The 14,759-nt window shown below is 39.7% G+C and overlaps 1 protein-coding gene across 1 annotated transcript in view; it reads left to right on the top strand.

Moving 5' to 3' along the window:
- Positions 1–14,759, top strand: part of LOC121923297 (monoacylglycerol lipase ABHD6-like) — a 29,298-nt gene that overhangs the window by 2,929 nt on the left and 11,610 nt on the right. The window contains exons 3-6 of the mRNA XM_042453602.1: positions 6,676–6,825; positions 11,549–11,705; positions 12,500–12,613; positions 14,306–14,438. Coding sequence (XP_042309536.1) covers positions 6,704–6,825; positions 11,549–11,705; positions 12,500–12,613; positions 14,306–14,438 — 526 coding nt within the window. The 5' untranslated portion in view covers positions 6,676–6,703. The remainder of the gene's footprint in view (positions 1–6,675; positions 6,826–11,548; positions 11,706–12,499; positions 12,614–14,305; positions 14,439–14,759) is intronic.

Raw genomic sequence — 14,759 nt, 5'->3', positions numbered from 1 at the left:
GATCGAATTAGGGGAATTTAATTAGCTCAAATACGAGAGGCATGTCCAAACAATGCACACAGTGGATCGTGTCCCTATGTGTATTCCAGAGGTCATCTAGTCCAACCCCAAGAAACAGAGACTCCAATGCCAAAGGAGGTGCAATTAAAATATAAACATTTATTAAAGCCACACAACAAAAGGGATCACACGCGCACACATACATTCAATGCTAAAGCAAGGGAGGGGGAGAGTTTGGGAGTAAAGGAGAAAGGATAGAGGCACCGTTGGAATAATTACCTTAGGAGTCTTCTCCAAGCGATGGATGTGAGGGATGGTGGATGGTGAAGCACGGCCGCAGAAAACGGGGAAAGCAAGAGGCGACCGCAGTGACTGGGAACTGAGTTCCAGCGGGCAAAGCTAACAAGAGGCCTGGTGACAGTGACCTTGGCTTCGCTCAAGTGATTTCAGTGGAGCCCAAGGCTCGGGGGAACTCAAGCCTGGAGCAGCAGCTCAACAAGCAAGGTTTGAGGTTTGGAACTTCAGCTTGACAAGCCCAAAGAGGGCTGGAATCGGGGTCCTTTTATACCCCTGAACATATCCTCAGGCTATGGCTACCTGGTGAACAAAGGTCTTGATGGCTATCTTTTGTCTAAACTGAAACTTACACAATGGATACACAAAGTAGAGGTCTGACACTTTTCAGGGGAAGACAAATATCTAGATGGCAGAGCTGTTTAAGACAATCACTTGCTCATTAGGAGAGAGGCTACTTCTTTTGTCCTCTTCTCTTTGGGCTGCCTGTAGGGCAACTCCCAAAACTGCCTGCTGAAAGGTTTGCATTTTACCTTTTATTCCTGTGACCAAGCCCAGCACCTTGCTGGCTACGTGGTCAGCTTGCTTTTAGGGTAATGGCAGCTTGCAATGGGGTCAGTCAGGGGTCATGATTTTTTTATCGCTTGGCACCCAAAATTTATATAAAACCAAACTCGATAACAACCCTAAAGTCTGGATGGATAAGGAGGAAACTACCACCACCATTTTCCTGCCAGAAGCAATGCCACAATGGAGAGAGCATAGGGAGTTAGTGCTTCTTTTAAGTTCTTCCAGGATGGACTCGGCTCTCGCCTTTCGCTGCTCTACTCAGGGAAGGGGATGGCTATATATGAGTTAAAGTACAGCACTTACATTGACCCTTGGATAAGTCGACCCAGTTTTTTTGGCCAATTTTTTTTATTTAAAATTCTAGGTTTATACATGAGTAAATACAGTAAATAAGAAAGTTAATAAAAAGTGAAACAGGAAGCAGTGCCATCTTATGAAGTAATAGCTCTTTTGTCAGATCCATTTTGAATCGATTTATTTGTGAATGTGAACCACAAGTGGGTTATTTTTCAGGGAAAAAATGCAATTGAGGCAAATGTAGTGTGAACCACACTCCGCTGTTGAATCAATCCAGCGATTCAGATCGCAAAGCGATTTATTTGTAAGTGAGAATGAGGCCTGGATCTGTATAGTCATACTAAGCTAATTATATCAGACAGTACTAAAGTGAATATTGTGAAACTTTTCATAGAAAAAGTTAGTTGCCGGTGGAATTTATACTTTGGATCAATTGATAGGCTTAAATCAAGAATCCCTGCCATTTTCAATATCCCAATGGTGCTGTTTGCTCCTTAATGGTGGGACGATCTTGCGGCTTTAGCAACACATGAATATTTTATGGAGGTTACTTCCATGAACACATATTTTAGAAACTGTAGCCCATTTATTTTAATCAAAATGCCTAGGGTACATTCATATGCTACATATTTCTCTGTGCATGTGTCAGCATGTATGTGTGTGTTTGTTGTGTGTTTTCAAGTCATTTCTGATTTATGGTGACCCTAAGGCGAGCCTTTCACTGGGTTTTCTTGGCACATTTCTTCAGAGAGGGTTTACCCTCTGAGAAAATGTGACTTGCCCAAGGTTTGGGGAGTTTGCCTTGCCTAGTGTTTTCCATTTTCTGTCCCTCATTTTTTCTTGTTTTTCTCTTTTCTCTCCCAGTTCTTTGTAATCATACTGTTAAACTACTGTATTTTTTTAAAAAAAATAGTCTGATTCTCCTATTAACATTACATTATTTAGATCCCCTTGTTGCTCCAAATTTTAACTTGTTATGGGTAGTAACATTACTCATAATGTGTTACTTTCAAGCTCTGTTACAAGTCTGTAGTAACCTGCTATAAACAATTCACCCAAAATATGAGAATTCAGAGGACAATTTGATCCTTAAGGCCGAAGCAGCTGCCAAAGGCACAATCTTGTTACCAGTTATAAAATGGGTGCTCCATCTGCCAAGGATTATATACTGTGCTTTATTTTCTTACTGACACCAAACTGATGAAGGGAAGGAGCGCTCGTGGTTCCATCCATGGGAACAGTATTTAATACCTGATAACTATAACATTAACATGTAACTGTATATCACAATTATGTGAATCATTATAATCATAATAAATATAATTATAATATGATATGCCAGAACAAAACAATCCCTAAAACTGATTGGGTTGTAGTGACTCCATGGGAATTTCAGCGTATTGAGGTTTATGAGCCCATTAGAGCACTAAGGTCATCACGAGAGGCCCTTCTTTCTGTCCCACCACCTCCTCAGGATCATTCGGTGGAAACAAGGCAGAGGGCATTCTCAGTGGCTGCTCCCAGACTTTGGCGCTGCCTCCCTAGAGAAGCCAGGGTAGCCTCATCCTTGCTGTCCTTCCAGCGGCAGGTAAAAGCATTCCTGTGCCATCAGGCTTTTTCACACTGATGAGGGCTGAGTTTTTAAATGCTGTGGAATTCCGATTGTAAGGTTTGGATAGAGTTTTCAATATATTTTAATTTTTAATGTGTTAACATTTTTCACTTGTCAAAATTGTTTCATTGTTTTTTAAACTTTAGTTCTACATTGTAATGCTTTTGTATTGTTTTTAACTTGTACTGTTTAAATATGTTGTGAATTTCCTTGAGTCCCTATACTGGGATGAAAAAGAAGAGTCAGGGTTAGGGTTTGGTTATACGGTAAATGTATAGTGACAATTCCAGTATTCCACACAAAGAGGGTCAACCTACTGATGACCAAAGCAGCAATTCTGCTGTGCTGTATTACGCCCCCCCCCCCCCCGCAAATGGCCTAAAACAATCCCTTGTTTTTAATGGATGGTTTCATTAAAGAAACCTTTGTGAAAGGCAAGCACCTCAAGTTTGAGTACAGTGTTTACAACTGTTTAGGCATATGAGCTGTTCCACAAAAAGTAGAAGTGGTGGGGTTTCCTTCTCTTGACAGCTACCTGCTGTGGCTGTTTTAGCTAGATTTCATGTGGTGGCTGGATTAGATGGCCTATGGGATCCCTTCCAACTCTATGATTGCATGATTCTATGACAATGCTGAAGAATAGCGAATATAAATATTCATAATAATTATACACATCATTTATACAGCACTTGCAAGTGTTTTACACAAAGAGCAGCATCCTGTTAGTGACATATGCAAGTGGGAGTCCACCTTATGTTTATGTATGCATTTCTTGGTCGTTGTAGAGATTGGCATTCTCTTCCTCTCTCTGCGTCATCCAAATCCCTATCCCTGAACTCACCATTGCACTGTGATACCCTGCTCGCTATTCTGTTGCTGGCAGAGAGCGGAGGGAATTGAATCATAGAATCTTAGGAGCTATTCACAATGTGAAAATATTGCAGGAAGAATCCCAGTTGAATCTCCATTGTTCACATGCATCCCAAATGCACCCAATTAAGTTGGGGGGGGGGGCTGCCAAAACTCCCGTTTAATCTGGGATAATTGATATCAGGTTTTTCCCCAAGTTTTTTAAAAAAGATCCCCATCATCAATAGTGTGGCTAACCAATGTGAACAAACCTGAATAGACCCGGGGTAAAACTCTGCATGCCTTGAAACATGTTCTGAATGCTTTCACATAGCCAACTCCATCTTTATTCATATGTCAGCAACAGAACTTTCAGAGATGCGCATCAATGCAGTTCCATAGTGTGAATAACAAACCCAGAATTCATGAGTGAAATTATTCACATTGTTGCGCTAAAAAAATGATGTCTGAATGACTCCTTAGAGTTGGAAAGACCACAAGGGCCACCCACCTAGTGATTGGAGAAACCCATGTTTTTCTTCTCGTTCATTGAGAACTTTAAGAGAATTTCTTTTAAAAATATTCGTTCCACAAAACCCCCTTTCAAAGGGTGATTTCTTCTCTCCCTTCCAGCAGCCAGCGAAATATTTTTCACAGATTTCTCGAATGACAATAAAAGACAAGTCGAATAATTACGCTAATTACTTTGCATTTCAAACTCAATTACCATGTCAAAAGGAAGTTTGGCACATTTCCCCGCCCTCAGGATTCCAATCTAAAGAGACAAGAGACAAAAGGAGAAGGGAATGGCAATGGGGAAGGGGAAAAGTTCAGTAGATCTTCATTCTCCCAGTTCACCATAGAAATTCACTGGCTGACCTTGGGCAAGTCACACATTCTCAGCTTCAACTCCAACTCTGCACCTCTCCCATGGTGATGCTAAGGTCATGCAATAATAATAATAATTGGCAAAGAGAGTGCAGAATATCCATGAATGAGAGAGTGTGACTTACCCAATGTCATCCTGTGGATTTACATGGCTGAGCTGGGATCGGGACTCTAGCCTCCCAGTTCACCATAGAAATTCACTGGCTGACCTTGGGCAAGTCACATGCTCTCAGCTTCAACTCCAACTCCTAGGTATTCCTTCATGGTAGAAGAGGGGGGGGTTGGATGACCTCTTGGAATCCCTTCGAATGCTAGGTTTTATCCATCATGGCAGAATTCCTGCCATTGCACCCCATCCTGCCCCTTCTTCTCTTTTGTGAGGGTCACACTCTCTCAGCCTCAGAGGCAGGGCATGACTAACTCTGCACTTCTCCCATGGTGATGCTAAAGTCATGCAATAATAATAATAATAATAATAATAATAATAATAATAATAATAATAGGCAAGGAGTGTGCACATTCTCTCAGCCTCAGAGGCAGAGCATGACAAACCTCTCTCCAGCTCTCTCAAGGTGATGCTAAAGCAAACCTACTTTTATTTTGCATCCCCTTTTGTTCTCTTTTGTTTTTCAAAGTAAAGCTGTGAGTGAGCAAAGATGGCGGGGGAATCACCCTAACAAAGGAAATAGCCTCTGGTAAAACCCAGGATGAATGGTAGCTTTTCTTACGCAAAATACCCAAATCCTGTAGGTCGAATTTGTCAGCTGAAAGTTTATTCTCTTCTCTTCATTTGGAAATGATTAAAAATCAAAATTCTTACTCATGATCGAGAAGTGATCAGAATTTCTTCTCTATAAAATGCTTTCGAAATTTTCGAATTAGACATATTTCTACTAATTTTCGAATTTTGGAGAATATTCTTTACATCCCTACACCCACCTAACTCCCTGCCATGCAGGAATGCACAGTCAAAGCACCTCTGACATATGGCCATCCAGCCTCTGTTTAAAGACCTTCAAAGAAGGAGACTCCACCACTCTCTGAGTGTCTTCCATTGTCAAACAGCTCTTACAGTCAGAATGTTCTTTTTAATTTTGAGGTGGAATCTCTTTTCCCGTAATTTGAATCTGTTACTCTGGGTCCTATCCTCTGAAGCTGCAGAAAACAAACCTGTTCAATCCTCAATATGACATCCTTTCAAATATTTAAACATAGTTATCATGTCACCTCTTAACCTTCCCTTCTCCAAGCTAAGCATACCCAGAATTGGAGAAGTATCTGACTGGGTTCCAACAACTAGATATAAACCAATGACATCACCTGTTGAGATGTTTAGAGGACCTACTGGATCTTGGTAGAAGATGTCCTGGGACTCCATCTGGCTATGGGAATATAACCACACTCCTCTAATCCCTGCCCTGCCTCTCCACTAGCAATGGCTATGGAGGAACTATCACAACTCAATGCTGAATCCTGGGGTTGGCCTGTAAAATCTTTACACTATGCTTGACCAGGTAGGATCTCAGCCATAGTATCCAGTCACAATCCTTGTAATTCCAAGTAGAACAGATTAGGGGACTGAGACTGAAAAACGGGGTTGTCAAAGGTGGGTTCATTGTACAGATGAGACCTGAACTAGAGAGTTCCTGTCCTGACTTGTAACTCAGCCACTACACCATACCAGCTTTTACTCGTGTTTCTTGTTCCTGTGATACTCAATTCAAGCTAAATAGGTTTTTTTAAAAAATGAATAAGACAAAATGTGGAGAGGAGCGTATTTCCAAAGAACCTCATTTCGGCTGCATCCACACTGCAGAAATAATCCAGTTTGACACCACTTTAACTGCCATAGCTCACTGCTATGAAATTTGGGGAACTGTTGTTTTGTGAGACATTTAATTGTCTCTGTCAGAGAGGCCTGGTGCCACAATAAGCTCCAGGATTCCATACGATGGAACCATGGCAGTTAAAGTGGAATCAAGCTAGATTATTTCTGCAGTGTGAATGCAGCCTTTGTAAGAGAAATAAAGATCCTCTTTCCTCGCTGTCTGTATGTGTGGGTTTAACTCATTTTAAATTACAGTATATATATCCAAGTTATATCACATGCCTTCTTCATCCCTTTTCATCATCCTGTTGGATTTTAATCATTTGTTTTTTTGCAGGCAAAAAAGAAGAATCTTAAGAAGAATCATGGATCTCTCTCAGATGAAGATATTCCTGGTGATCATAGGCTTCATTGGAGGCATCTTATTGATTGCTTTTCTTGCAGTTTACTACTTGCATCCATTACTACTCATCAGGTTTGGGTTATGGTGAGTACTATATATATCCTGGTTGATATGCAGAATGATTTCCTCATCTAGTTAGTTCATCTGAACCCTACTCTTGATATGTCATGGGCTACATCTAAAGGACAGTGACAGTTTGCCCCATTAAGAAGTACACAGCTGATTAGTTTATGAGAGGGCAGTAACTCCAATAGCTTACCAAAACAATGTTTGAGAGACTTTTTAATAGGTCCTAGATGTCAAGATGACTAAATGGAGGCTGTCGTACTTTGGCCACATGATGAGCACACATGACTCACTAGAAAATATGATAATGCTTGCAAAGTTAGAAGGCAGTAGGAAGAGAAGAAGACCACACATTCCAGATGGATAGATTCAGTCAAGGAAGACATGGCCCTGACTTTGTAGGATCTGAGCAGAGGTGTTCAGGATAGGTGCTCTTGGAGGTCTCGCATTCACAGGATCACCATAAACCAAGGCCAAGTTGATGGCAGTTAACAACAGCAATGATGTCAAATAAGAGTTCACACAAGTCAGCTTTACAGAAGTCAGGTTTACAAAAGGAAAACTCAGTTTGTTCTGATTTTTCTTGTTCTTTTGTTTAATATCCATTTTTCCCCACTAGTGGACCCAAAGCAGCTTACAATATAAGACTGATATATCCTCCCATACTATAAAATTCATACTAACACTCCTTTGTGGAAGAGGGAGGAGAATTTATATCTCTGGTACTTGGCTCAGCCTTCTCTGTCAAATTGCATTGCTCCAGGTTCCCTCATAGCCAAACCTGCCAACTTTTCTCCTAGACCAGAGATGTTAGGAAGCCTCAACTCCTTTTTTTCCCTGAAAGCCTCTGAAAAAAGAAAAGAGAGCAATAACAAAATTTAAAAAAGGAAATATAACAGCCACCCATCAGGACAATCTAAAGGAAATAACTACGACTTTTTATAAGAAATGACATTAGGTAGAAGAAGTAACACAGGAAAAGAGAGTTAATATATGAGAATATATAAGAGATAAAGTTCAAGCTGGTATTACAGAACTACAAGCTAATAAGTTAAAACGAACCAATTTCAGTAGAAGAATTAGAAAGTGTAATAAAAAAGCTTAATGAAAACAAAGCTCCAGGACTGGATGTTTGACAGGGAAATTTTATAAGATCTTTAAAGAGGAATTAATACCTCCCTTATTAGAGACTATAAATGATATTGATTGGGGGAAATACCCAGAAACTTGGCGTCATTCTGTAACAACATTAATTCCAAAGGAAAATAAAGACCCAGAGTTAATAGAGACTTATCGCCCTATTTCTCTTCTAAACACTGACTACAAGATCTTTACATCCATTCTTGGTGAGCGATTGAAAAAAATATTTTCTCTTATGATTAAACCCGAACAAGCAGGTTTCCTCCCGAAAAAGCACCTGAAAGATAATATTAGACTAATTGTTAATGTAATAGAGTTCTTTCAAATATATAGAAGAAGGAAACTAGGGCTAGTATTTTTGGATATCGAAAAAGCATTCGATGGTGTGAATTGGGAGTTTTTAGAGATCGTAATGGATGAATGGGGTATCAGGGGCAGATTTAAGAATTGGATAATGAATATATATAATAAACAAAGTACTAGAATTATCCTGAATGGAGAGAAAACAGATTCAATTAATATTGAAAAGGGACACGCCAAGGCTGTCCCTTGTCACCACTGCTCTTTCTACTTGTAATGGAAATACTCAATAATAAGATAAGAAATGATGATAAAATACAAGGGCTTGAATTTGCGAATTACAAATATAAGGTTCGAGCCCTCGCAGATGACTTGGTGGTCATTTTGGAAAATCCAAAAAAGTCAATTAAAAGATTAGAAGAAGTCTTGGGCGAATTTAGTAACCTATCTGGGCTTAGAGTGAATAAAAAGAAAACCGATATGTTAACCAAAAATTTAACTAAGACGGAACAGGAAGAAATCGAAGCCCTTACAGAGTTTCAATTGATAAGCAAAATTAAATATTTGGGCATAACTTTGGTGGAAAACAACTTAGACCTTTATAAAAACAATTATTTAACAACATGGGAAAATATAAAGGCAGATCTAAAAAGATAGGGAAAACAACGAATATCTTTATTAGGCAAAATCGCAACAATCCAGATGAATGTTCTTCCTCGAATGCTTTTTTTTGTTGTTGTTTCAAACATTGCCTATTATAAATAATAAGATCCCTTTTAGGATATGGGAAAGAGATATAGTGAACTTTCTGTGGCAAGGGAAGAAGCCCAGGATAAAACTTAAAGTCCTGCAAGATTGTAAGAATAGAGGCGGACTGGGGCTACCCAATTTAGAATTATATCATAATGCATGCGCTTTAAATTGGATTAGAGATTGGATCCTCTTAACTAATAATAATAATTTGTTTGATTTATATACCGCTATTCCAAAGATCATAGCGGTGAACAGCAAGTAAGCTAATTAGCAAGTAAGCTAATTAGAAGATGATAAAATGATGTATATTGAAGGATGTGGTTCAAATTTAGGTTGGCATGCATATATTTGCTATGGAACGAATAAGGAAATTAAACAATTTAAACAACACTATATTAGAAATTCTTTATTGATTATTTGGAATAAATACAAGAAACAGTTATATAGACGGTTACCAAAGTGGACATCCCCGCAGGAAGCATACCATAAGAAAGAAAGAAAATTAACAAACACCTGGTTAACTAAAAAGTAAAGATGAAATACTAGAACTGGACCCCCATCTCACCTAGTTTAATTACTGGCAAATTAGAGACGACTGGAAAAGGGATAGTGAGACATTTGGTATAGAAAATACAGAATCAGAATTTAATAAGATCATTAAAGGCAGTAGGATTAAATTAATTTTAAAAATCTACATATTTTTATTAAATATGGAAATGTTAGATGAAACAGTGAAAACTAATATGATAAGATGGGCTCAGAATATTGGGAAAGAAGTACCTTTGTCTAGTTGGGAGAATGTGTGGAAAAGAAACCTACGGTTTACTACATGTAACAACTTAAAAGAGAACTATTATAAACTATTTTACAGATGGTACATGACTCCAACTAGGCTTGCTAAAATAGCCAAACATGGTAATTCAATATGTTGGAAATGTAAGGAAAAAGGTGGCTCCTTCTATCATCTTTGGTGGCAATGCAATGTTGTTAAAAAAATTTGGAAACTGATTCATAAGAATATAGTTAGTACCCTAAAGAAAAATATACCCCTGAACCCAGAATTATTCTTGCTGAATATAACTGATGGAATACAGGACAATTTGGTTCAAGATTAATTAATTACTTTACTATTTATGATAACGGCTGCTCGGTTGATTTGGGCAAAAAAATGGAAATCTAGCAGAACTCCAACAATAAGGGAATGGCCTTTGAAGCTGAATGAGCTAGCAACTTCGGACAGGATATCAATGTCAAAAAATAATAGAACCTTGCAACAATATGAAGAGAAATGGGGTAAGATTTCAACATTATGGGAAAACAATTATAATGATGTATGATAGATAGATTCAAAAAAATTTTTCTTTCCCTCTCTTAGGTATAGTTTACTAAGTGGTATTTGTATATGTATGCAATTCTTTGTCTTATAATAATTAATAAAGGCATAAAAAACACCCCAATTATTTTCAGAAAAGAAACAAGGATTTGTTGGCTCTCAGATGGCCCAGAACCATTCAAAACTGCCCCCCGCCCCCAAACACAACAGTTTTGCTTAATATGGCCTCCACGGTTCCCTCAAAAACCCTAAATTTCCTCTCCCAGTGGCTGAAAGTAGGTTGAAAACAGATGACATGCCATCTCTTCTGCTTTGGCAGAAATGTGTACGTGTGTCCTACTGGGAGGGGGATAATAGTCAATTTTGGACCCTATCGTTGGCATAGTTGCCTACTCTGTTCTAGATAATTTGAATTTGCTATGATGGGATCTTGATCCAGACTGGTGCTGCCATCTCAACCCTTGGGTCTATATTGTTCACCTTGTCCTTTTATTTTTAAGATCCCTCCCTGCATCGGGTACTTAGGCCTTAGGGTGACTTTTATACTGGATGTGTAGATGTATTAGATATTGGCTCATTTTGGTAGAGGGGGACCATTTTCCTTGTTGATTATTACTTTAAAACATCCAGTTTTGAAAATTAAACAATGAACAACACAGAAGAAGCATGCAACTACATAAAATACCTATAACATTCAAAAAATATCCACAGAACAATGAAGAAGTATCTAACACAAGGGTGGGCAGTTTTGTTGGCTTGGGGTACAATATTGCTCCCATGGATCCCTGTCAGTCAATGTTGATAGTCTTGAGCCACCTAGATGGACCAGACATCTGAAGGCAGCTTGCAATGTTCACCCAAAACTCACTCCACCACTCCCAAAATCATTCTGCCAAAATTCAGGACCAGTTCTCTCCATTAAAAGTTGAAGACAAATTAGTAAACCCCCTTTTTTGAAAGCTGGAAATGCTCATTCTCTGGAAGGATGGGGATTCCCAGTTTGCTGTATCTCCTGCTTGTTTTAACAGGCATTTGGTCTCTGAAATTCACTGTTGTGATTTGCAGATTTGGCAGAATAGGTATGGTTAATTTTAGAGGTGAACTCTGGATTAAGCAATAGCAAATTATATTTCCTTCGAAGCCTTTGCTTTGGTTTCTTATTTTTCTTATGTAGAATCTCTTGGCCACTCAACTTTCTTTTCCCTTTGACTATAGGTACAAATGTCAGAAAACTGGCATGAAGATAAAATATGTCAAGAGCAAGGACTACACATTCTGTTACTCCTGCCGAGGGACTCCTGGGCCCCAGCCATCTATGCTGTTCCTTCATGGGTTCACAGCCAGCAAGGACATGTGGTTGGATGTCATCAAAGTATGTTTCCATTCTTTTCTCCTGATTCAGGCAGCACTATGAGTGAGGAGAAACAACTCTGCTCTTGCATAGCCCCCATTTTTCCAATGAGGATTGTGCGGGAGAACTTTCCCATGGGTTGTGTATATTGTAAATGTTAGTTCAATTGAATAATCCTTAGTCTGGCCTTTCTGTTGTAATAGCCTTAAAGATGGCATACAACTCCAAAAGAGAGCATATGTATGATAACAATAAATAAAATAACTATTTTAAATATATGTATATATTAGCCAATGTCATGTACTGGCCATCTTCAGTTCAGAAATATAGAGCCGCAGCAAAGTCAGAAAGGCAGTCACTTGGTGTTAGTGGCCATGATTCTGCTCCTCTCTCCCTCCTTATTCCCAAGCAGGCTGTTCTTTCCTTCCCTTTCCTTTCTTTTTCAATTTCTTTTCTTTTCTTCCTTTATGTTTTTACTTAATGAATTGCCATGATCATGCAATTGCACTAAAAATAAAATAAATAAAAATAAATATAGCCCAAAAGGCTTGCTGGGAAAGGCTTAGGGCAAGGAAGCATGGCTATGGAGGGAGGTAGAGGCGAGGGCAGAAGCAGCAGCTTGGCGATTTGGAAGAGCTGTGTGATAATGACTGTTCCCAGCCCAGTATGTCTGCATTTCCTACAAAAACACTGTTCGGTCACCTTACAATCTTGGTGTGATCAAGTCCTAAATCCATTCCACTCTTTGATACTAGAAGGAAGCAATTGTTACTGTTTGAATCCTTTATTTCATAAGCAATGTCTTCTTTCCACAGTGCCTTCCAAAGGATCTCCACATAATCTGTGTTGACATGCCTGGTCATGGAGATACCACCCGCCTGGAGGGTGACAGTTACACAGGAACTGCTCAGGTTGCAAGAATACACCAGGTAAAGTTTTTATCCAGCTGCCATCATACATATTGCAGCTGGAAGGCTGGTAGCAGGAGGAAGACTGGGAAGATGTTGCTGAGGGAGAAAGTTCAGCTGATGGACAGGGCTGAAGGTGACCAAAAAGACCAACACACTTTGGCTCAAACCTCTTATTGCTGGTAGCTGGGGACCATTTTAAAGACAATGGCTGGAGACTATTAGTACCATAGATTAATAATGGGGAGGGGGCACTCAGAAGTTCATTGTAAACACCTTGTAGGAAGAGCAGAAAGGATGCTCATTAGTTATTAAAATGATGCAAAATGGGGAGAGATAACAAACAACTTGAGAACCAAAAAACAGGATTCAAGGTTTTGGCAAAATGAAGAACTGGTCCAACAATTAGTACAGGAAAGAAGAAGGAAAGAGAAGCAAGGCATATTCAGCCCACTGAGATCAGGACTCTGTCAGCTCCCAAAGTGTGCTTTTCTCTGCCCTCTCCTTCCTTCACCCTTTCACCTTTCCAACTGAGAGGGTGAGCAGGGCAGGATGGAATGGTAGTGTTAACACAAAGAGGAGTCCACCATATGCCCACAAAATACATGCCTTATCTCCAGTCAGATATTTGGAGGCCCCAAAGAGATCCCACTCTCAACTCTCTCTTGTGCAGCTCCCCAACTGAAAGTATGCCATTTTTGATAGGGACCTTATTTAGACACTCTATGGGCAGGATATGACCCTTCATAGGAGAAATCAGGCCTACAGGCCAGAGGTCTCCCCACTCTTGCCAGCTCTAGAGCAATTCATCTATGAGGGGAAAGTAACTCTACCCCAAAGACCACTTCTGTCAGATCGGGTAGGGAGGCTCATGAGCAGACTACAGAATCCCAGTCTGCTCTTTATTATTAATAATTGTGCACACTTGAAACTAGCAGATTGGCAGACAGGACACCCAAATAAGAGACATAATAGGCTTCTGCATCCTAACCCATTCACCTGACATAGCTGGTGGCAGTGGTGGTAGTGGTCAAGGGGAATAAATAGAGTTTGGACAGACTTAACGCCACCTCCCTTATCCAAACAACTATCTAATGCATATGGCAAGTCAGCATGAGCATAGCAGATGGCACTTCTGTCCAGCCTGTCACACTGACTTGAGCTCAACACAATGATATCAAAAACCCTGTCAAGAAAACAGAAAATATTCAATAGTAGCAACCTTTAAACATCAGTATGGAACAGAAGGGACTGCAGCGGGTTAATAGGAGGAAAGAGGACCTTTTTCTTCCCTTTCTTCCTCATTTCACTTCAGCAATGGCTTGGCATGAGATAACTCCAAGGACAACACATTGTGTTTGTGACAATCAGCTCTGTTGCAACATTGTGCCCTGACCCTTTTGTCACTACCTCTGCCATGTTGTCTAGACCTTCCAGAAGAAGCAGAAAATGTATCAGTGAGTGACTCAGAGTACCCTCCCTTTTTCCAGAGCTTGGAGAAGATTTTTGGACTACATTTCTCAGACATCTCCTGGTTATGGGGGTTGTAGTCCAAAAGGTCCAACTTCCCAAGTTCTGCTGCTAGTCTTCTCACATCACCTAAAAGTCTTACAACATACCCATCAGGGACTTCTTCAAAAGTGCCCTAAATGAGTAATTAAGAGCTGAAATCTCCATTATACAATGTTTCCTTGTTTCTGCTCCGCATTTCAGTTTGTTGAATGTGTCGGTCTGAACAGAAAGCCATTTCACCTGGTTGGCATCTCCATGGGAGGAATGGTTGCTGGGGTTTATGCTGCATGCTATCCATCGGAGGTGGGCTATTTATCCCTCTTTTGCCCAAGTGGTGAGTATTGAAGACCAAAGTCCATTACTTCTGAGTAGAAGTGCATAGGATTGTGTTACACAGCTACACATGCCAAAGTAAAGGGTTTCTGGCATCTCGTTCAGTCTAAATAAAATAAAATAAAATGCCTTTCAGCCCTCAGATAGGGCACATCCCTTATATTAAGGGACATCTGCCAGCCCTATAAGGAATAAGGAATAAGGAATAAGCTTTCCAGCTCTCACATAAGGGACATCCTGTATATTAAGGAACAACTGATAACCCTAAGTATTGTGCAGCTATTCTGTCAAGGAGTTCTGGTGCCACAATGAACTACAAATC

This window comes from Sceloporus undulatus, chromosome 2 (genome assembly GCF_019175285.1).
Source record: "Sceloporus undulatus isolate JIND9_A2432 ecotype Alabama chromosome 2, SceUnd_v1.1, whole genome shotgun sequence".
Classification (NCBI taxonomy): Eukaryota; Metazoa; Chordata; class Lepidosauria; order Squamata; family Phrynosomatidae; genus Sceloporus; species Sceloporus undulatus.
Note: the sequence above shows the minus strand (reverse complement) of the source record. Positions and strands in the feature narration are given on the sequence as shown.